Genomic DNA, 24,266 nt, shown 5'->3' with positions numbered 1-24,266 from the left:
TTTTAGAAATGAGGCGTCAACCTATGAATTTAGAACGCCTTGGTTACTAACATGAACCCTATGCGTAATGCGCACCACGCCCATTTATTAACAATTTTTTATTGTTACGTGTTACGTGTAAAGGTTTTAATCCTCCGGATCAAATTTTTTAAAGCCACTTTCTTTTTCTGTTTTTTTCATCAAATATATATATCGTTTTTTATCCATAAGCTAATATTAAGTCCTTTAGTGCAATATATTACATGTAAGAATCAATTAGAATTATATTACCATTAAATGTATTCAAATTTTAATGTGAAATGACACAAATATTCTTCAGATTATTTAATATATTATATTATTATATATTTTTCTTTTTTAGATATATATATTTCTGAACCATACAATTAACGCTTAATGACCCATTTTTTTTTTAAACCATATAAAAATACAATGCATTAAATAACCTAAGGGACACTTTTGTCCCTTCACGTTTGAAATTTGAATATACTTAACAGTAGCTAACGTGTGTTAATCTAGTTGGGACCTACACGTAATATATTGCATTAATGGTACTAAATATTAGTTTGTGTTTCACTAAAGATACCCACATGTAAAAAACTTCAATATATAATCATATTATAATAATATAGAAAACATAAATATATATATACTATCCACCTCAAATCCGGATCATCACTGTGCCAAGGGAGCACTCTGTGCTCTCCGACCGCTTTACCGCCACAAATCCTATGAGACCCACAGGTAAAAAATAATAAAATAAAATAAAAATATCTTATCATCCAACCCCTAGGTCCCCTGCTTTTATGGTGGTAAAGCCGTTATATAACACAAAGTGCTCTCCGGACGGGTAGCTGATCCAGACTCATCCACCTCGCCATTGCCATCGTAAGCCCGTAAAAGAACCCACTTGGATCAAAGATCACGTCTCTATTATCACTTACCAACCCTACTAGAAGGTCACTTCTCCAAAAGGTACTCCTTTTCGTTCCTTTTCCCTGGCTTTCAACAAAGTAGTCAAGTAGAACTTTTCCCCGACGAGAAGGAAACTAAAAGCAGGAAGTTTGAACCCAATGCCCAGGCCCATATAGTCTTCATTTTCCCGCCTTTGCTGTTTTCTTTGGAAAATAACAGGAGGACGAGATACAACCAAACACATTCCAAAAAACTTGAAAAGCCAAGTAAAGTTTCTGCCCCACCAACAAACAAAAAAAATAAAAAAGAAAGAGATAGAAAGCCAAGTAAAGCGAACACTATGAATGACTTATGAGATATACTAAAACCCTTTGATGATTTATGAACCATGTGGCGAAGAAAACTTTTTCCTTTCTTTTTTTCTTGACTTATCCAAACAACGAAAAAGGAACCGAACAAGAGAACTTACCATGGACTTACAATGTGTTAGGCCCATTTGAGAAAAAGCCGAATTAAGCACCATCTTATATGGGCCTGCTAATCTCTACCAAATAATTTGGGCTAATCCAGCTTTATCAGGGGACCTGTTAAACTCTACCAATAACGGTTGTCTGAAATATTGGAACATAGTCCCAAATTTCATGTAACTGAAACCATACGTACTTGCCAATGAAGAGCTGTTATAGTGGTTGAAACCAACACCTCTTAATGAAGAGGTCGTGGGTTCGACTCTCGCTGAGGCATATTAATATCCCCATCATTCGGCTTAATAAAGCCCATTTATACCAAAAAAAAAGAGAGAAAGAAACCATACATATCTTGCATTTGGTAATCAAACAAGGCAATCCAACCACGAAACCTTGGATTAGAGGATAATGTTTTCCTATTTTTCCCCCTTTTGTTGGGAATTCATCTTGGCCCCCTTACGCGAAGGTAAGGGGATAACTTTATATATGTACTGAGTTTTGCCATGGCCTTAAGGATATTCAAACTATGAACCTCGCATTATGAAGCCTTGAACTAGAGAATAATGTTGCATTTATTTATATCGATAAGCATCATGGCATTCCCTTATTAGGAGGAACAACCAAGCGCTGATCATGGTAGAGGAATGTGCTCCCCCTCCTCCCGCCTGCATGTTTACTATGGTGACACCCATCCCTAGGTAACTCAACCAGATGGAGTGGAGCCTAGTTAGGAAATTTTCAATTTCTTTTTTATTGGTTTGGTTTGGTAAAAAACTGATTATTTATATTTATTTGAACTAATCTGCAAATAATCCCCCTGACTAAATCACATAAGAGTGAAGAAAGAAAAACGATGGATTTGGCCACTAGGTTTTGGACATCTTCAGCGCTAGAGCCCGAAATCAAGTTATCAATGAGAAGGTTGTTTCGACCTTCCAATAAACATAAACTAAACTAATGAGATAAAAGGCTGCCAAGGGACTGATTTCCTTGATTGGCCATAACATGCCAGTCTAAATTGGTTATTACACAATAAAATTGGTATTTTATATGGATTTTATTAATGAAGCTAATATTGTTTCTTGGCTTATAAAGACAAAATAAGCATTAAACAACTAACTATAATAGTCTCTTAACATTGTTTGAAATTGAGGGGTCAATAGTAATTTTATAAATAATATGACTATTTTAATAATTAAGCCATAGTACAGTGGGGTTAACCGTAATTGATTAAATAAATAATTATTTATTTATTTATTATTATTATTATTATTATTTACATATGGAAAGAAAAGTAGTATAAAAAAACTATTTTTTTTTTAAGGAAAGGGAATAAACAAGAGTGGAAATTAATTATAATTAAGTGCAAGTTTAAGATTACCATTCTGAATATAATTTGATTATATAGTTTTAATGAACATTTGAGGGGTATTATTTGAAGAAAACTATAGTCATCTCCTATGATTTTATGCTTAGATATAGTATGACGATGAATGATCAGGTTTAAGATGTCAAGTAAGTACCTTTTTTTTTTTCTTTATAAGAAATGAAATGAAAGTAGTATAAAGTAATTAATATTTTTTTTGTTGGGAAGAAATGAAAAGGAGAAATACAATAGTAAGAATGAATTATAATTAAGTGCAATTTTATTTTTGGTAGAAAGCGATTTATGTATTTAAGTGTGACTAAGATTACAATTTTGAATATAATTAATTAAATATTTTTAATGAACATTTGATGGTATTATTAGAAAAAAAAATGTGGCCATCCTAGCATCTCCCATGACTTTATGCTTTTATAATAGTAGTTTGATAGTGATGTCAATGTAGAGTTAGTAGAGTTGTAAGATTCATACTTCTCAGTACAGAGGTCATGGGTTCAACCCTTGCGGACGACAAGTATCCCCTGAGGATATAATCAAGATGCACGCAAGCTGGCCCGGATGAACCTCAGATACAAAAAAAAAAAAAAAGTTTGATAGCATGATGGCATAATAATATGATTTTGAGAAATGGACAAGCCAATAAAAAAATAAATGTGATAATTAATAATATTTTGTAATTGATGGTTTTATGCCAATAGTACCACGAGGACCATTCAATCATTATCATTAAAAAGAACATTAAGGCTGAGTAATTCATGAAACGGTGATTAAATATTTGCATATGGGAAGGGATAAAGACTTATCTTTCTGCACTTATTTGGAGTTGAAAGCCTTGAATAGTTGAATGCTAGCCCTACATGTACGAGGGGTTTGTCCCATCAAATCATTATTAGAGAAAAGACTATAAATAAACTTTAGATTGAGAGCCCATGTGGGTAGAGGATGATATTTTTTCTATTAAGATAGAGGTCCAAGCTCTTTTTATATTTCTTCACCATATGATAAGAGTGAGGTCCATTTCACAGTGCCGACATAATGAATCGTAGGTACGATATCATTAGATTCTACCTGGGTTCCATCCTTAACGTGTAATGAAGAGGTGTGAGAACTGAGAAAAACAAATACCCTTACTTTGGTGGGGCATGGATACAGAGAGAAGTGCGAGCATGTCAAATTTAAAGCAAAGCAAACTAGTTCATTATGACCTAAACCAAACTACATTGAAGCTTAACGAATGTGGCATGGACTAAGAGGTTCAAAAATAAACAGTTTCAAGTTGGTTTGGTCGAACCTATTAGTGGCTTGTCATACCCAACCATTACCTAGATCCAACCCTTATAATCATGTTAGCTCATTAGTTGTGTTAGAATGACAGTACTTTATGTCCTATATTAATATCTCATGTGCTATTATATTATTTTTTTCCCCTGACAAATTTCCAATTTATTTATTATTTTAAGAGGTTAAAGAACTTGGTATGTCCCAGCATCCTACAATTTTTAATTTAAAATAAGTAGTTTGTAGTTGGTAACGATTAGGGGTGTCAATGGTCTGGTTTAGGTTGGTTTTGGGCTACAAAACATTAAGCTCAAACACGGCCCATTAACAAAATAACAGTTTTTGACTGGTTTCGATTTGGTGCGAGTTGGTATTTAGCTTGATATGCAAAATAAATACCTCTGAATTGATAAGTTTTGATTCAATATAAAAATCTTATACATTTAGTTGGCATTCATATTTAATCATTATAATTGTCCTTTACAACTAGTATAATGAATATTTATTTTTGAATTCTTGGTCAATTTTTCTGATTATCTATACCAACTACCTAGGAGTAATATGACGATTCAAATAGTATTTAATGTAACCTATTAAAACGGGTTATAATAGGTTGCGGTTTGGTTTTAGGCTGGTGATGGCTCTACACCCCTCAACCCAAACACAACTAGTCAAGGTTCGGTTTAGGCTATAATAGATCAGTGCGGTTCAATTTGAACAGTTCAAACTGCAAATTGACATCCATAGTAATGACCACAAAATCATTTCAACCGAATTCAAATTTTTAGTCCAAAGTGCTATTTTGCAAATGGTTCATCTTTGGTTTTTAAATTTTTATTTGTTTTTCTTCAAAACAATTAAACTCAAATCGGAATGGCCCCAAACCAAACCACCAACACCTTAGATAACTTTGGTTTGTTTGGAATATAGGTACGATGGGAAATAGTTTGAAATTTTTATTTTTCTACTATTAAATCTCAAAAGTGTGGTTTTTTGTTTTGGGTGGGAAAAATTGGTTCATTGAGTGGGAAAGCTATCGGACAAGATTCATTAAATTGAAAAAAATTGTTTAATGAGGTGACATGCTAATTTTTCCATCCATTGCCTCTTTTTCAAAACCCCACAAAATAATTGAAATTTAATGAAAATAACAAAGTAAAACTCATATTTAATAAATTTTCACAAAATCCCTTATATTATTTCTCACCCTATTAATTATAGGTTGATATATATTTTTTTCCACTCATTTTTTTCTACCCCACCTTTGCAAACAAACTAGGATTTCAACCAGATCAAATCGAAAAAATTGAATGATATAATGTGTGAAATGTATTTAACATCATATCAAAAAGTTGAGGTTTATTTATAAATAATATTGTTTTTTTTTTAATTTAATTATAATTATTTGATGTAACTTATAAATGAATTTCAATAATTTAACGTGATGGTAGGACATATGTCATAAATTTACAAAGAAATAGATGGAAAATGAATTGAATAAATTTTCCATTCCATATATGCTCACATGTTTTTTGTTTTTTTTTAATAATTTTTTTCACCCTATTTAGTGCAAACAAAGTAGCCTTTACGATCGATTCCAATCTAGATAGATCAGTCGGAACAGGCTGCTCTGATTTGATCAGCACCGTTGAGAGATTTCATGGCCCAAAAGATGAACCGTCATCTGTACGGCGGACGTAGACCGTAGTATGTAGAGTTGAGACCTCAGGAAAAAGGCCCACCCGTGAAAACCATAAATACGAACGGCGGTTTCGCGGGCTTGCAGTTACTACCTGCCAGATACAGCTATGGCGGCACCCACTTCACTCACTCTGATTTCTTTCTTCCCTTATTTTTCACTCCTCTCTCTCAGACACTAACCTCTCACCACACCACCCGCGACTGCTGCCGTTACCCTGAATCTTCGCCCTAGCAGACGCAATTATCTTCATCTCTAACCTTTTGAAATGTAATGGAGATTACAGCGATGAAGATATGAAGAAGTAGCAGAACGCACTGATTTGCCTCTTCCAAATTCCAAACTGGTATTCATTTTTTTGTTTCTCTAGCATTTAGTGGATTTCTGGTTTCTGCTTCTTTATTTTCATGTGATTTTGGATTATTATCACTTGAATGCACACAGTTAACTTGTTTGGTTGATTTCAGGTGTACAACTATTGAAAATCGTGGCCGATCTCTAACCTTTCGAAATGGAACGGAGATTTCAGCGATGAAGACATGAAGAAGTAGCAGAACTCACTGGTTTCCCTCTTCCGAAATCCGAACTGGTATTCATTTTTTTCTTCTCGCATATAGTGGATTCTGGTTTCTGCTCCTTTAATCTCATGTGATTTTAGATTTTTTTCTTCTTCTTTCTTGAATGAACACAGTTAACTTGTTTCGTTGATTTCAGTTGTGTACATATTGGATATCGTGGCCGATCTCTAACATTTTGAAGTGTAATGGAGATTTCAGCGATGAAGATACAGAGAAGTAGCAGAACGCACTGAATTCCTTCTTCCGAAATCCAGACTGGTATTCTTCTTCTCCTATCGTATTTAGTGGATTTCTGGTTTCTGCTCCTTCAATTTCATGTGATTTAGTTTTTTTTCTTTCCTTCTTGTCGAACACGGTTAATTTGTTTTCTTATTTCAGTTTTATAGATATTGTGAATCGTGGCCGATCCGGAGTGTCGGCTTGTCGAAGAGGAATGGAGAAGTAGCAGAGCGTGTTGAGTTACTTCTTACGAAATTCAGACTGGTATTGATTTGTTCTCGCATTTAGTGGATTTCTGGTTTCCGCTGCTTTCATCTCATGTGCTTTAAATTCTTTTCGCTTGAATGAATAGATAATTTTTTTTTGTTGCTTTCAGTTTCGTAAATATTGGGAATTGTGGGCGCTCCGGCCTTCTCTTAAAGCGGAATGGGGAAAAAGGGGAGCTGGTTCACGACTGTGAAGAAAGTATTCAGGCCGTCTTCTAAAGATTTCCATAAGAAGGTATTTCATCTGAAAAACTCTCCACTTTTTTTCCTGCATTTCTCTGTTATATAAATTTCTAAATAGAGATTTTGCATTTACTCGATGAGATCAAATGATGAGATCTTGCAGTTTTCGGGCATTAATTTTGAATATCAATTTTGACAATTTTGTGGTTCTGGCTTCCGTCTAAAAATCCCGTTTAGATAGGGACGTTTGAGTGCAGATGGACTGATTTGCCGAGGCGGTTATCTTTCATTGATTCATTAATCATTACTGTATATGGGCAAACCTTTACTTGCAAATTAAACAATACAAAACTTAGGTAGTCCAATTTGTTTATGAATCATGATAGAGCAACTTTTGCTACCTGCTTACCTAATTCTAAAAGCAAGTTCCCACCAAACATTAATGGGTATTTTACAAATTTGCAGGGTTTGGGGATCAAGTAAACCCACAACATGTTTTAAACTTACAAGCTGGGACTAGAATTGGTTTAAGAAACACTTTAATTACGAGATAACCCTGTAAAATTGGATGAAATTTAACAATAAAATCCGATGAAATTTAAATTAAAGATGACAAAGACAGCAAGAGAAAAATAGAAAAAAGGATAATATATTAAGAGTCCTTTTGATGATTTGTAATGGTTACCATGGGTGAGATTTGATCTAATATATTAAGAGTCCATTCAATAACTCATCTAATGATTAATTGTAATTTTTTTTCGGTAAAATTATTTAAATTTGATCATATTAGAAGATGTTAATAACAATTTGAATCCATCAGTTGAGAATACCGTATGACTTTCTGATTTCTGATGTGGAAATTCAACAAGAAGACTAAATGAGGAAGGTAAGACTTTATTGTCATAAATATTTTCACATTAAGAATTTCTTTATCAGCTTCAGGTTGTTCATATCCCACTCCTGCTTGTGGTTTGAAAATGATGAAATCCTGTGTCCATTAAGTAGATTATCCAACGTTGCATTTTCTTATTAATTTCTTGAATATTGATACTAACCAAGATTCAGTTGATCGATGTGACCAATCGATACTAGATACCAGCACCTAGAGTTCATGGCTATTTTAAGGCCCAGATTTAATATATTCTGGATTGATCTGTGACAAATATGAACGTGAATTATTTCACGGGATTGGTTCCTTTTGTACAACTGTACCGATTAGGACACTACTGTTGATGGTGCCTCCGTCACAGCCACAACCCATCTTGCTTCTTCGTCGCCATCATCATGTGCCTCTTTATGATACTTCTACATCACCTCTTAAGAATTGCAGATTATGAAATGGAAGTTTAATTTTACTGAAAGCTCTAATTAATTGTGTGTTATAATCCGGATTTACAGAAAACGATTGTGTTGGAGAAACGGGAGCGTACAGAGACGCCAGATACAGTGTCGTTTGAGAATTTCCCTGTTGAAACATCACCAGATGGTACAAATAATGAAAGCACATCAGAGGTTTCTACGTTGACCTCCGAAGAAAGAAACCATGCAATAGCTGTGGCCGCTGCCACTGCTGCCGCGGCAGAAGCTGCAGTTGCAGCTGCCCAAGCTGCGGCCAAAGTTGTTCGATTGGCAGGTTATGGCCGTTACTCCAAAGAAGAAAGAGCTGCCATCCTCATCCAGTCCTTTTATAGAGGCTATCTGGTAAGCAATATTTTGATCACCTTCCCATTAGGGGAGCACTTACCACTTGATGTTTTGTCACAATGCGACAAGCATGGTATGCTCTCCCGACGAGAAGGTGAATTAGACTCTATTAGACTCATTTTTGTGTCTGTCTTGCAATACAATCAAGTTTTGAGTGTGATTGGTGTCGTATAAACCGTAGGCCCGACGTGCTCTGAGAGCATTAAAGGGACTGGTGAGGTTACAGGCCCTAGTGCGGGGTCACAATGTGAGGAAACAAGCCCAGATGACCATGAAGTGCATGCAAGCCCTCGTACGTGTTCAAGCAAGAGTAAGAGCTAGGAGGATCCAATTGACCCACGAGAAATTTCAGAGAAGAGAGGATCAAGATCATGAAGAAGGACAGCGAAGGAGAGGAACCTATGGCAATTACGACTACAACGACGAAGGAGAAGAGCATGACCGACGACAGAGACTGAATAATCAGAGCCCATATCGGTATCCAAGAAACTCATTGATGGAAAGCAGCAACTGGGACGGTAGACACCTAAGCTTGGAGACCGTTAAAGAGAACTCTCAGCGCAGAAGTGATGCCACGTTTAGGAGAGAAAGAGCCCTTGCTTATGCCTCCTATCAGGTAACGCCTCTCTTGCTTTACCGCCAAAATTTTGAGGATCTTCTGCTTCTAACATTGTAGTGCCTATGGTGTCGGGTGTTGGATGGATATGACCCTTTACTCGATCAGTCAAAACATGGTTTGGTTTGTTTCATAGAAAAATCTATTTTTTTGTTTGAAATTAGTTATTTGTGCTCATGGTGTTTTGAACAATTGAGATTTTATAAAATTCATGTAGCATCTGTCTAATATTGGGCACTGTAGGCAACACCCCCGGCCCCAAATTTTGAACATATTGTTAGGCTAGTGCTGTTGAAATGGTGGTGCCTATGGTGCCCATGGGCACCACATGGTTCTATTAAATCCTAGCCATTCAAATCACTGTTTTATTCAAAGGAAACATCGATTTTTTTCTTCTTCTCAAAGTTGATTATGTGAACCCATGGTATTTTGAGCGGTTAGAATTTCATGATATACACATGACATCCATGATCCATCCAATGCTTGGCACCATATGCATCACCACGTAAGTAACACCAGCGAAGATCCTACCAGTTTTTCGAAGATCATATTTTTTTTATGTATCGTTGACAGCAACAACATCAGAATGTGGTGGAACCGGAGAAGCCACAATGGGGATGGAACTGGCTTGAGCGATGGATGGTAACACAACCATGGCAAGCTGGCCACTTGTTAGCACATGGGGGATCCTATGTTCCTCTACGCCAAGCCAATTCAGATGACACGTCAGAGAAGACCGTTGAGCTGGATATGGTAACTCCTACTCGTTTAGACCCGGTATCCAACATGAGCCGCCATGGGAGCCCATTTGACTCGGCCCAGTTCCGGTCCAGGCAACAGCGCCAGACGGGCTCAGACAGCATCCCAAGCTACATGGCAGCCACACAATCAGCAAAAGCCAAGTTTCGAAGCCAGGGTCCCACCAAACAGCGGGTTCCTTTTGGATCCGAGTGGAATCCATCAACAAAGAGTGGGTCCTACCAAGGTTGTGATTCATCGAGTTCAGGTGGAGGGACAGTACTAACCTATCAGGCTCCAAGAAGCCCAAGCCCAAAAGCTAATGGGCTCCCTTCACTAACACGGAGACGTGGTGGTTATGGGCTGGATTCTAGTGGTGGTGCTGACCGTGCTTTGCCTTTTGTTCGTGGGTATGACTTGGGAACATTTTAAGGCTGTCGGTAATAACAGTTGCATCTGTGTGATAGTTTTTTATCTTCTTCTACGGCACTCTTTAAATCTTGAGTTTGCAGGTGGGCTTCTACCGTGAAAGAAAAAGTGTTTGCAGATGGGCTTAGTGAATCATGTTGGGTTGGACTATGCTCTGTGGATGGCCCCGTAGTCTTGAGGTTTGAGTGGACTATATCTATATGCGTCTGTGGGTGTTCATATTTTATGTTTTAATTTCTTTGTAATAAAATTTTATAGGTTTATTGTTATATATTGAAGTTAAATGGGCAAATTATATATAGATCACCTATATCTATAATCAATTATGTCTATTACCCCTGTAAAGAAGTCAATTATAAATACCCTCTTATTGTTATGTAGTAGCTAAATAATGATATTAACAGCAAGGGTATTCATAATTAATTTATTTTTATGCGTAGTAGATGTAATTGATTGTAAATTTAAGAGGTCTATTTATAATCTATCCAATTTAAATATATTCCACGTTTCTACCCAAAAAAAAAAAAATCAATGTTTTAACATTTTAAACAATTTTATCTCATTGTTTTTTGAATTTGGTGGTTGTGTTTGGCATGGATTAGGCCTTGAAGGCATTTATAATTAAGAAATTAAACCCATGAGGAAGAATTTCAAAAGCTTTGAAATAATCTTGTGATTAAATATTAACTTTTGAAAATTTGAGGTTTCAGTCTTTTATTTTTTTGGTTAACGTTCCTGTCTTTTATTTTGGGCGGTTAAAATCGTGTCTGGTCCTAATTACTATATACATATCTATCTATCGTGGGTTAATTATATTTGTGTTGTCAAAACAATGAGTATTGATGCCAGCTTCTCTACGGTTTATTTGAATTCTTTTCAAGTAGATTTTTTCTATTAAAAAAAAAAAAACAAAAAACAGACGTTTATTAGAGTATGGTAGGTCACTCATTGTATTTCCCACAAATAAAAGATATGCAATGTATAATTTATTGTCGAATTATATTTCTTTATTATTTTTGTCCGATTATAAAATTTTATATAATTCTTTATTTCATCACTAGCTTTGTATCAAGCACTTGAGTCCATGAACCCAAAAGTTATGAATATTCGTTTCTGATGCCTATCATCTCAACCTTAAAATGTTGATGATGTTATCTTAGATGGTTGATAGCGTCAGCCGTCAAGGACTCAAGGTGGGAGAGGCTGAGGCTTCTGCATTCGATTAGATTTAGCTTTAAAGAAAGAATCTCAGGTGGTGGCGGCGGTTGATTTGTTAAGTAATTGGTGTTTATCATTTTAGAATACATTATCAACTCCGCCTTGAATTCCACTCCATGTAATTCCGATAACCTTCGTATCCATGTTGCTGATACGGGTCGTTTGCTATTAACTGGCTGTGGTTTAATGATGACCTTCCAAATTCTGTGGTTCTTAGAATCTGTGAACCACCTTCTGATTTGGTTATTCTATCTTTCTGAACCACTCATGCCAATTTCCCAAGTTGTTATCCTTTCTTTAATTATAACCAATCAAGAAAATAAGAGAGCCCAAAGCTAGTGGGGCTGCTGGGACAGTCCAATCCCAGCCCAGCCTAGAAAATTCAATTTTGTATCACCTCCCAACCACGGGAGTGGTATGTGTTCTTTTGATATTTTTTCACTACAAAATAAGGTCAGGATTCACGTGCATTTTGCATATATTTCTCTTCTTAGAGAGGTGATTCATACTCAAAAGTCAGTTGGAATTTTAAATTATGCGGCTCAAACTGAATCCTCTACTCACATAGAGAATAAAATTTTCAATCTATATGGATAGATTAATAATACGTATTCAATCTGAAAATAAAATTCCTCCCTGATAGAGCAGATTTTTGATTCATGAACTCTCAAGATTTTTTCCTGGAAAAAAACGATATTGCTGTTAGATCATGTTATTATTCTAATTATAGAGCAAAAAATTTGCCCTCTATGGTGGGAGAGGATCCGGACCCCAAAAAACCGGTCTGAAGTAGTAATTTCAGTTTGGGTTGTTAGAAGCTCGAACGGGGTGGAGTCGGTGGACTACCGTTGAGATTTCCCAATCCACAACTGCGTGAATGGTGCGCAGTGAAGATGACGTGTCCAGCTGTGACGTCTGAGTGTTTTTTTTTTTTTTTGCTTACCGACGTCTGACTGTGAAGCCTCGCTCAAAGATACTTTCTTCGAGTACACGTGTCTTCACGTCCAGATGCCATGTGTACTGATGTGACTTGGGCAACAGGTGTCCTCATCAGCTATAGATTCTTGGTTCCTACTTCCCTTCCCCTTTTGTTTGGAGACAATTCTTGATTCTTGCTCTGATGCTCTGTTAGATACTGGCTCCTCTTCACCAGTGAAGCTTTTGATACATTTTGTCTCATTTTGATTCTTCAATGGAGGCGCTGCGAATCGGCGGTACTGTCATTTGCAAATCGTCTCTAGACTCGTCGGAGAATCAAGTAAATTTCGGTGTTGTTCGGCCACAAGGTTTTGCTCCGTGGAGAAGTCGGAAAGACGGTGCTTCTCTGTTGCTCAGAAGATCGATAGCAGGTACATATAAGAGTGAGTACTGCAACTTACGAGATGAATACCCTGTCGAAGTCACTAGGAGGAAGGATGGAGATGGTTCTTCAAATAGTGTTCAGCTATTCCCTGAGAATGGTGAGCTTACTTCCCCTAGGGTTTCAATTCATTCTTGTTGCTTTATCTATATATTATCTATTGATTTTACGATTTATATTTCCAATGTTTGTTGAAGCTTGAACCTATGATTATTGAAGGAAGCTACTAATGGAAGTGAAATCTCCAGAAAATTTCTTACGCTTGGACCCTGATAATTTTTTTTATCACTACTTGGATATAGGGGCAAAAGAACTTGTCAAACCTGATTTAGAAAAAGCTAGTGCCAAAGCAGAAGCAACCAACGGTGTTCACGAAGAGGAGAAACCTCCAAGCAGAGTTACCCATAACATTGTTTTTGTTACTTCTGAAGTGGCGCCTTATTCTAAGACGGGAGGCTTAGGGGATGTCTGTGGCTCTCTACCTATTGCGCTTGCTGCCCGTGGGCATCACGTTATGGTAGTTTCACCAAGATATATACATGGTGGTCCGAAGGATAAAATTTATGATGGTGCATTTGATGTTAATTGCCGCATAAAGATCCCTTGTTTTGATGGGTTACATGAAGTCGCATTCTTCCATGAGTATAGAGCAGGTGTTGATTGGGTAAGCAAATGATACTTCATGATGTTCACCGAATTTTTTCTCTCCCTCTTCCTCCCCTAACCTAATAATTTGTTGGGCCTTGTAATTTTTTTTCTCTATTTAAGTTTTTATATTATATAAGTAAATATTTTCCTTGCCTAGAACCTAAAGATGAAAATTAATTTTCAAAAAATCATGTTTTTTTTAACTAATAGTATGTGGAATGAGATTACTGTTTGTATTAAAAAGGTTGTCAAAGATGTTTTAGGTGAACTTATAAGGAAACATCATTCTTGTAGGGTGACTTGGTGGTGGGATGATGAGGCTCATGCTGACTGTTGGGACTAGGAAAGCTAGTTTATCTGGAATAAAGCTAAGTTCATGATGTTGTTGTTGTATTCTAGTTAGGAAGAAGGACTTGTGAGAACCAATTTGCATAGGTTTAGTGTTTTTATGTATTCAGAATTTTTTTTAAAAATAGACGGAATAAAATGCCATGGAACAAGGGAAAGATATTTATCAAAATATTTCCTGAAAAAGAGAATTGACTTTTGATATTTAATAATAAAAAAACTTAAAAAAAAAGGACACCCAAGGGGAATTTTCATTACAGGAGTATCTTGATTTAAGAAAAAGGGAAGACCAAAATTTAGTTTGGGATCTCAAATCCTGAAGGGGTTATAGAGAACATCCCAGTCTCCAGTTCGGACTTAAAAAAATATTGTTTTACAATATATTAGAACTGTCTTGCTATGATTATTTGTTGTGAAAGGGCTTGTTTTATTTATTTATTTATTTTTCTTTTTTACATTTCATTAATCAACACATCATATTGGATGGAGACCCCTTCTAATTTGAATTGTCATTGTGGCCCAAAATAGGGACTAAACTTTATTTTTCTTTAGGTATTTGTAGATCATCCTTCTTATCACAGACCTGGAAATCCCTATGGTGATAGTCATGGTGCTTTTGGTGATAATCAGGTGACTTTTCGGTTTTCTGGTGGTGAATTTAGCTTGATTGCCATTATTTGGATCCATTCTCTTGTTATTGACAAGACTTTCCATCTTCATTTTTACAGTTCCGATTCACATTGCTCTGCTATGCAGCATGTGAAGCTCCGTTGGTAATTCCACTGAGAGGGTCCACGTATGGCGACAAGTGTCTGTTCCTTGTTAATGATTGGCATGCAGGCCTTGTTCCAGTGTATGTGTTCTACTTTGATTTTGTGTTGGAGATATCTTAATTCCTATTTCTTTTCATGTTTTGCTTACTCTTTAAATGCATACAGTATGCTTCTTAAAAGAGGCTGGTGCTCATTCAGAAGTCAAGGATTTTAGTGCTGTATAATGTGAAGATTGTTTTAAATATCGAGCCTTTCATCTGGTCGTCAGAAATGCTTTCTTTATCTTCTTTCTTAGAGGATGTAAGCATAGTCTGCTATTTTACTCTTATTTCTAACTTGCCTCTAGGTTATCACAAGTTGGAAAGCATTTTTATGTTCATTCAAATGGAGGGGATTTTATGTGCGGAAAGCCCCCCTTATTCTTTATCAGACAATATTCTTGTATGCTCATAACATTGAATAAGTACTGATCTTCTCGAGTACTATTTGTGGTTCAGCCTTTTGGCGGCCAAGTATCGGCCGCATGGAGTTTACAAGGATGCTCGCAGTGTACTTGTCTTACATAACCTAGCTCATCAGGTATATAGTTTTGGCACTGTTGCTCCTGCTTTGGGTGTTGCATGGTAATAATTGACTATAAGGATAACATATATTGATTATTATGATATGGGTAGTGCATAGACAATTGAAACATTAATCATACTGTTTTTCCCAACACCCGAATTGTTTTATTGATCATTTGGTTCAAGTGGTCCAACTGTAAAGTAGACCATGAGTATGCATAGGTACCTTGTCCATGTGTCAGTTTGTGAGTCCTGAGTCTGTCGAACTTCCTTGGTTAATTGGTTTAAAGATCTTCAGCTCTTGTTCTACAATATGAGATATATGATTTGTTTGTTAGAACTTTGGAGAGATTGGTGGCTCCAGTGGTATAGTCATTTCATTTGGTATACCATGGTTGCAAATAATGCAGGCTTGAGTGCTTAGATTAGAAAAAGGAATCTAATTTTATGAGGTAGAAGAAAAAAGAAAAAAAAATCAGCAATGAGTAAGAAGAATAAGATGACGTACAAATGATTAATCTAGGATCCCCCAGGGTTTCATGCCTGATCACTTCCTCTCAGAACAGAACTCAAAATCAATCATTTACAAGCTGTAGTTTTCACCAACCCATTAAACTAGATGACAATATTAGACTTTTTTTTTTTGGGATGAATAAATAATATATTAAAAGCAACAAGCAAAACTACAAGAGATTACGGGGGAGCAAAAACAAAAAGAAAGAGGGGGGGGGAGGAACGAGCAACTGAGGCCCCATAAACTAACAATTAACCTATTTCTTGGGTTGTCGGCAATAGGGGGATGGGGGAGGGAAATCAATCTAGAAGAAACATCAAAGGAGATGGCTTTCCAAATCACGTCCAAGGATTGAGATTTGGGGGTCCATCTTCTAAGGTTGCGCTCCCACCAAATGTGATGGATGACGGCACTAAAGACAAGCTTGCCAAGGAGATCACAAATGGAGTGACCAGCAAAATTCCTCAAAATCCAATACCAATCACGAACAAACCCGTGTGAGCGTCTTGAGCGGGGCCAAATAGATGCAAGGGCTCTATCCCAAAGGGGACGGGAGAAGGTATAGGAGAAGAAAAGGTGGTCAATGTCCTCTGAACCACTCTAGCAAAGGGTGCAACTAGGGTTAGCGGTGATGTGGCGGCTAATGAGGAAGGTTTGGGTAGGGAGAGCATGGTTGATGGCTCTCCAAAGGGTGAGGGAATGACGGGGAATGTGGCCTTTGAACCAAAGCAAATGGGACCAAGGGACAGGGGGATGGGGGGAGCGGAGGAGATTCCAAGCGGAGGAGGTGGTAAAGGTTTTGGAAGGTGAAGGGGACCAAATGGTGGTATCTCGGGACAAGTTGAGGATATGGGGGAGCGCATTCCAAACATGTGTGAGACTGGGGTGGGGGAGAGGGGACCAGGTCCTCGTGAGAGATGAACATGTCAAGATTGGCAGTCTTAGGAATGCAAGTCTCATAGACGGTGCGAGGGACCATATTAGACTTACTTCAAAGAAAAAGGTAAGTATTATTTGGCACGATAAAACAGTCAAGATGATAACCGCTTACCTAAAATATCTTTTCTACTTGAGTTCTAAACAAGTGTTTTTATCACCTAAGAAGAAAATTAATTTACATTTTTTCTTATGTTAATTACACAGTCCTTGAACTAGATTGCTACTATTGTATCTTGGAAGGATCCATCACTGCATTCATCCTGCTTAAGAGATCACTAGTTACTTGCTAGATCACTGATTGTATCTGTTTGACCAAGATATCCTGCTGTTGCCTTTTTCTTCATTCCATTTTTCCAGCAGAGTGTGATGAACCTACATGAAAACAATGATTGGATAAATCACAATACAATCATTGGATGATCATGTGTATTACTGGTTGAGCTTATTTAAGTTCCATTGTTGCTTGTTTGCTATACCTAACATGATTGTTCTTCTGCCTCATTATATTCAGACATGAAACTTTCATTTTTTTTAATCAGAGATTATTCTCATTTCAGATTCATTTGAAAATATACTTATAATTGTTCGTATTTTAACAAGGGGGTGGAGCCTGCAGCAACTTATGGGAATTTTGGGTTGCCAGCTGAATGGTATGGAGCACTGGAGTGGGTATTTCCTGAATGGGCTAGGATGCATGCTCTGGACAAAGGGGAAGCGGTGAATGTTTTGAAGGCTGCAGTTGTTACAACTGATCGAATACTGACAGTTAGCCAGGTCATCAGTGCTTTATTAACATCTGAAAGTTCATTGTTACCTTAGATCCAGTATAAGGTGGCATGATCAACTGAAAGAATGATCTGCTGGTGAAGTTTCAGCACTTGTGGGACATGTGGTTCTGCTCCAAATTTGATGGCTAAGCCTGGGAGATTGCCACTCTCCTGGGAAAAAAATACTTTGATTCTTCTCATTAGGTCCATAATTTTTTTTGGCTTGGATGTGTTGGCTGAGGCTGAAGGTTTGGATGTATTATGTTGGCTTGAAGGATAAGACTTTTAGCCAAATTATTTGAACATGAATCCTGGAAATTCACAATAAACCATGCGTAATGACTCAGATAAATCTTAATTGAGCTTAAGCAGGGTTCAAATTACAAAGTAAAACATCATTATCATCCAGAAGAAGTTTTGGCACAGTAGTCTTCATGGGAAGAACTGTTAAACTGAAAATGAGTTAGAGATAATGGCAATTGTGCCGCATAATTTGTATCTTCAGTGGACCTGCCAAGTATCTGTGTCAAGATCCAATATTTCTTATTTCTGTCAGGTTGTTAACTTCTATTTTCTATGCAGGGTTACGCTTGGGAAATTACTACTGCTGAAGGTGGACATGGTCTAAATGAACTTCTAACCAGTCGAAAGAGCATCTTGAATGGTATTCCTTTGAACTGCATGCATCGAGGTCCTATTTTTATGAATGCAAATTTGGATGCAAAAACTTGAGATATACTGACCTAATGCTCTTGAGCTTAGAAAAAGAATGAAATCCACAACTGTCTTTGCTGCCTTTTAAATTTTGTTTTTGTGGTTCTACCGAAAAAAAAGGAGGAGAAATGTTGTTTTTGGGCCCTTTAATATCAATCACTCATTTTCTAAATAATTCAGCCTGAAATCAGCTCCTAATAAAGGAAAAGAATTTAAGGCTTTTTGTCTGTTGGACAACAATAATAAAGAAGAGTTGTCAAACAACCATTGACAGATTGCTGGTGAATCAACACACTACAAGGAAACACTCAATCTTTTGATGAATTGATGTCTTCATCCAAAGAGGAAACAAACTTGTGCAATACTTGAATGTACACTTCATTTATGACTCCTTTTACGAACCCCGCCAATTCCTTCCTCTCACACCTATAATTTTCATGCATCATGATCATGGAAGTTGGCACTCATTATTTTTAGTCAACTAAGCTCCTTCCATCAGTGAAATACAAAGCCCTCTCTGCATTGCATCCTTGAAGTATTGACAATAGACCTTTGGAGTGGCCCAGTAATCCATATTTTAACCCATGAGACCATGAGTACCGGAAAGTTTGTTGAGAAAATCTGACAAGTAACAACTTGTAATGGAATTTGGACCTGATCATGGTAAGTTTGGATTTCAGATTGGTATAATGTGGTTCAGCCTGATTCTTGCATAAACCATCTTCACCAATCATTATGGATTCAGAGTTCTTTCTTCATGCAGGTTTCGTCAAAGCTAGAAAGAGTGTAGAATATTTTTCTCCCCCAATTTGAGTCGTATTGCCACTGAAGATCAATACAAGAATATGGAGAATGGGAAAGAAAGTTTCAGAAGGAAATATATTCAAGTGTTTGTGTTCGAGAAGTCTTTAGCTAGTGAGAAGGAACAAAAGAACTTCTGTTCTAGGCTGCTAATCCACACCGGGAAAGTCCATCTGTTGTCCAATTCTGATCTTATTTGAAACCCAAATAACTGGATGTTACGTTTGAGCCATTTTTTAAGGTTACCTTGTAGAATTGAGATTTAGACAATGCTTAATTATTAACTGGGGCACAGGGATATTGTGCTACTACTAACATAAGTTCAGCTGCACTTTTTCTTAATGGAAACAAAAAAGTAAGATTAACTAGATACAAAAACAGTTACATTTGTTAAATCAGAGTTAAGTAATGATACCTAGCATCCTTGACTAACCTGGTACCACTGGAACAATAGCATCATATTTAAGTGAGGCAAAAGATCTGTTATGTTGCCTTTTCAATTGCTATTATAAAAGGTCTTCCTTGGTATAGCCATGGTTGGTTATGCTGGGGACCGTGACCATAATGGTTTTGCCCTCCTTTGTACAGTCTGCGATGATCCACTTTGTCTATACTGTAGGGTTTGTGGATGATATATTCTTATACATGTTTATGTCAACTCATTATTACCCCCTTTGTCTTGTATAATCCATATATGATGATATCTAAAATGTATCTTGGATTTTTTGAGGCTGATCCATGCATATAAGTTTGTGAGATTCCCATGACTGTCTTACATGCATTTTGTGTCCTTTAATGCTTTTCTTCTATTACTTCAACATCAAGAAAATGAAAAACACTGGGGATCTTCAGCTTCTGTTTTAATTTTGAATCGGATTTTTGTTACTACCAGGAATTGTTAATGGTATTGATGTTGCTGAGTGGAACCCAGCTGCAGATAAACATATTCCTTTCCATTACTCTGTTGACGACCTTTCTGGAAAGGTGGCTAAGATCCTCCTAGCCATTTATTTTTTAGTCTATCTTTGCATCATTCTAAATATGTTGGATATGCAATAAGTGGATTTAAAATGCAGGTCCGCTGTAAGACTGCTTTGCAGAAGGAATTAGGCCTTGCTGTGCGGCCTGATTGTCCAGTGGTGAGCTATGAATCCCTACCTGTGCCTTGGTAAAATTGGGATATAACCCCTACCCCCACCCCCACCCCCACCCCGCCTTTTCGTCTCTACCTTCTTGTTTTATAATTGAACTTGGGGTGTATTTCTTAGATTGGGTTCATCGGGAGACTGGATTTCCAAAAAGGTATTGACCTTATTCTCTCAGCCATTCCAGAGCTTATGCAGGATGATGTCCAATTTGTAAGTCGGACTTCCTTTATCCTCTTGTTTTCTTTGTATGATGCTTTTAAATACTCTGGTGATGTCATCACAAATCCAATCTTATTTTGTGAACATGCCCTTCTGAGCTACAATCCTCTGCTTTAGTTGCTAACACACATATAAACCCCTTACGCCGAAACAATTGTATAAATTAAACAGCATCTACCAGAAAGATCTGGGTATCTACTTCCTAGCTATATCCAAAATAGTCAACCACTGTTTGTTATTAAACCTTAACTGAGAGAGAACTAACTTGAGCTATCTTATACATTTCAGGTTATGCTTGGGTCTGGGGACCCACTTTATGAGAATTGGATGAGAGCACTGGAATCTTCTTATAAAGACAAGTTCCGGGCCTGGGTTGGATTTAGTGTTCCTGTATCACATAGAATAACTGCAGGGTATAGAATTTATTATCTGATCTGTTTTCTGTAACTCTTGTGATACGTTTGAGTTCTTAACTTAGTGATAATAATAATGTGTTGACATTCGAATGGACAGCTGTGACATATTACTGATGCCATCAAGATTTGAGCCGTGTGGACTGAATCAGCTATATGCTATGAGATATGGAACTATTCCTGTCGTGCATTCCACTGGAGGGCTTAAAGTGAGTAAACTTTCGTGGAACTATAATTCCCAAATCATTTGTCCAGCTCACATGTATGAGAAGTCTCTGTTTTTACTCTCTTTCTTATAACAGGATACGGTGGAAAATTTTAACCCATATGCTGAAGAAGGCTACGGTCAGGGTACTGGGTATGTAGTCTGTTCTAAAACACTTAAGTATTGACATATTCTTTACTAAACTGCTAGTCACCATTTTAGAATTATGGTATTTTTAGATACATTTGCTACGTTAAACTTGGAATGACATAAAAAATTGAAATTCAGCTTCTTCATTTCTTCAACTTGTTAGTCTGAAGGCCTGAATACCACCCTTGTTCGTGAAAATAATTATGTAGTTCATGTCAGAATTTTGACTGGTGTTTTCCCTGATGTCTAAGTAGGTTTGCATACATGGTAAATTTTATCCTCCTGTGATAATTATTAATTGAAGCACTTGAGATATCATCTTATTCATAATGGTTCTCTTTAATGATTGACAGGTGGGCCTTTTCTCCATTTTCAATGGATAGTATGTTGGCGGTAAGTTCTATTCTTACCTTATTTATTAACTCAGAGGTCTCTCAGTAGCTTCAAGCATTTTGACTTTTTAGCACGAAAATAATAAACCAAATACAATTAGAATTGGAATCACCATTGAATAACAATAGTATCCTGTAAGAATCCCAAAATTCGGGGGGGGGGGGGGGGCAGAACGGGTTAGACTTCCAAACAAGTTTTAAACCCATTTGAAACTAATTTTACAATAGAACTTTACAATAGAACAGCATCATTGTTCAGGCATGCCTCAGAAATGGATTGAAAGTATGACAAAACTTGGGGAATCCTTGTCTTTATGACCTGAATGAAGAATGCCTCAGTTTTTTGCCTTACTTTTGGTGGTTCTCTTCTATTTTGTGTGGCCCCCGCGCGCGCCAGGGGGTTGGGTTAAGAGAGACTTCAATGACAGACCAAGTACTACAATCACCTGATGTCAATGACAGACCAAGTACTACAATCACCTGATGTTTCTTTTTTTTTTTTTTTTTTTTTTTTTTTTTTGGGGGGGTGTGGGATGAAGTCTCACTCTTATTGTACGATGCAATAGTGAATCCCACATCATATCAACAATGTACATTTGTTTATAGGACGACCAGTACATCTATAAGGAAAAATGTGTTTGAGATAACCAAAGGTTAGAATTGTAAAAACAAGGAGAAAGTCTTGCATTTTTGTGTCCCTTATTCTGATGGGTCAACTAAACAATCTTTGGGGAAGAATCTGCACGAATTGTATTTTTTGAGGAATTTATCCAAAGAGAACTGGATTTGCTTAGAAAATGTGTGGCTATTGGTGAGCAAAGATCGGCTTTTTATTTTATTGTCATGCATTAAATATAACTCCAGAAGATCTGTTTTTGTTCGAGGGATTCTAGTCTTTTAATCCCATTAAAATGGGTTTGAGGGAGAGGTAGTAATGTCAATGTGAATTATTTGGTCCATTCGTGTGTAATTTTTCTCTTGAAAGAAACTCTACAACTGCATTTCTCATGCATGCTGATTACTATTTTGACCATCCCATGTGAACGTTTCTTGCAAAGGCTTGAAACTTGAAACAAGACTTACTGATATATGCACATGGTGATTGACAGGCCCTGAGGCTTGCCATTGGGACATACAGGGAATACAAGTCTTCTTGGGAGGGATTGATGAAGAGAGGCATGGAAAATGACTACACCTGGGACAAGGCTGCCGCTCAATATGAGCAAGTCATTGAATGGGCCTTCATTGATCCACCTTATGTCCAGTGAAAAGTAGGTAATTCTTTCATATATTCCATTTTTTAACATTCAGTCTGAACGTTTATAATATACAACATTACTGATTTTACTTCTAGTTCTTGGGTATATAAATAATCTCTTTCTATCGTCACATTTTCTGGAGGAAATTGGATTTCTTTGATATGTTGACTTTAAAATACTCAAATTTTTATGGCAGCGAAATGTGTGTTCTTTCTGTTTGTGTCGCTGTGAATGACATCTATGGTTTTAAATTCTTGAACGCAGGGAATCGCACGGGACAAAGGCTTATTGGTTGTTGTCGTAGGGAATTGGCGATGCCAATGTCACTTCAAGGTCTGTACAGTACAGAATGGTGGAAGTAGGCAATTAGCTAAGAGCTTCCTCCAATTTAAGGGCAGAAGTAAGGACTGATATATTCATGCGCCAGCCAACTTCTCCACAGAAATCTCAATTCAAACAGGCTCGAGAGATAAGGCCATGCTCTTATAAATTGTAGTTGATGGAACAGTGATCTATGCAGTTACCAAAAATGAGAGGGGTGTTTTGGTTACTCAGTGTTCACCTTCCACCACCACTGCTGCCATGAATGCGACACTGCAGCTGGTGTATTTAGTTTCGTGGTTGTCCAATGCATCTGTGCAAGCAAAAGTCCCTCCAATAATATTTTCTTTTTCTGAGAATCTCTTTCTTGTCGCTGTTATGGCTATGCTCAGCTAAGAAAGCAATCTAAGTCGGGTCTTTCTTTTCTCTCTATTCTTCTTCTTGTTATAGCAGATTCATAAGTTTTAGGCAAGCCCATGGTCAGCAAAAAACTGGTAGTAATGCTCACACTTGACACTGATAACTAAAAACCAGCCTATGTTACCCCCAAAAAACATAAATACTGATCCCGAAAACCGTGACGATCTGCTAGGGCACAGCGAACTGAACTTGAACAGATGTAGAATTTGTCCTCTATCAAAGGGAATGACTTCTCCAACTTTTAGGGCAGAAATTTGAAAAGCGTTGCTTTACTCGTGTTTCTAGCCGGATCAACAGTGTTGCTGATTGCCTAGCGGAGGGGTCGGTGACAATCTTGACTTTGTAATCCATTTCCTTTCCTTGGTTGCAGTTTCTTGGTAGTCCTCGATATTGCCGACTCAACAAAATTATTTTCTTACACCGAAAGAAGAAAAAACACAAAAGACTTGTCCAACTCCTGCAAAAGCCTGATTTTATCCTTCCCTTCATGCTATGCTACATATATCATCATCTTATATATCATCATCTTCTCCCCCTCTTACTGCTCTCAATCATTTCCCGTATCTTAAATGCAATGAAAAAACTTTCATAAGAGCCTCATGTACTATATTTTATTAC

The 24,266-nt window shown here is 37.0% G+C and overlaps 2 protein-coding genes across 7 annotated transcripts; both read left to right on the top strand.

Annotated features, from left to right (window-relative positions):
• The first annotated feature begins 5,851 nt into the window (after positions 1-5,851).
• Positions 5,852-10,966, top strand: LOC149014095 (protein IQ-DOMAIN 21-like). Of its 5 annotated transcripts, XM_089159581.1 has the most exons (9): positions 5,852-6,089; positions 6,211-6,332; positions 6,458-6,579; positions 6,700-6,804; positions 6,917-7,041; positions 8,388-8,690; positions 8,875-9,309; positions 9,883-10,487; positions 10,560-10,966. In XM_089159581.1, the coding sequence occupies exons 5-8, from the start codon at positions 6,967-6,969 to the stop codon at positions 10,477-10,479; spliced, it is 1,410 nt and encodes a 469-aa protein (XP_089015707.1). In that variant the 5' UTR covers positions 5,852-6,089; positions 6,211-6,332; positions 6,458-6,579; positions 6,700-6,804; positions 6,917-6,966; the 3' UTR covers positions 10,480-10,487; positions 10,560-10,966. The 5 variants fall into 5 exon arrangements, with proteins under 5 accessions (XP_089015707.1, XP_089015708.1, XP_089015709.1 ...); XM_089159582.1 differs by having other exon boundaries at positions 6,520-6,579; positions 9,883-10,965; XM_089159583.1 differs by having other exon boundaries at positions 6,513-6,579; positions 9,883-10,965.
• Positions 10,967-12,781: 1,815 nt separating this feature from the next.
• LOC149014094 (starch synthase 1, chloroplastic/amyloplastic-like) lies at positions 12,782-23,907 on the top strand. Of its 2 annotated transcripts, none has more exons than XM_089157979.1 (16): positions 12,782-13,154; positions 13,357-13,718; positions 14,603-14,680; positions 14,779-14,903; positions 15,321-15,402; positions 17,440-17,613; positions 18,189-18,270; positions 20,014-20,105; positions 20,198-20,260; positions 20,390-20,479; positions 20,777-20,901; positions 21,002-21,110; positions 21,204-21,259; positions 21,610-21,649; positions 22,758-22,923; positions 23,172-23,907. In XM_089157979.1, exons 1-15 carry the CDS (start codon positions 12,887-12,889, stop codon positions 22,914-22,916), a joined length of 1,905 nt encoding a protein of 634 aa, XP_089014105.1. In that variant the 5' UTR covers positions 12,782-12,886; the 3' UTR covers positions 22,917-22,923; positions 23,172-23,907. The 2 variants fall into 2 exon arrangements, with proteins under 2 accessions (XP_089014105.1, XP_089014104.1); XM_089157978.1 differs by having other exon boundaries at positions 12,783-13,154; positions 22,758-22,919; positions 23,172-23,906.
• The last annotated feature ends 359 nt before the right edge of the window (positions 23,908-24,266 follow it).

Source organism: Hakea prostrata, chromosome 6, assembly GCF_041222555.1.
Source record: "Hakea prostrata isolate BN-2017 chromosome 6, UWA_Hpros_2, whole genome shotgun sequence".
In the NCBI taxonomy this organism is placed as follows: Eukaryota; Viridiplantae; Streptophyta; class Magnoliopsida; order Proteales; family Proteaceae; genus Hakea; species Hakea prostrata.
This window is presented reverse-complemented; position numbering and strand designations above follow the sequence as displayed.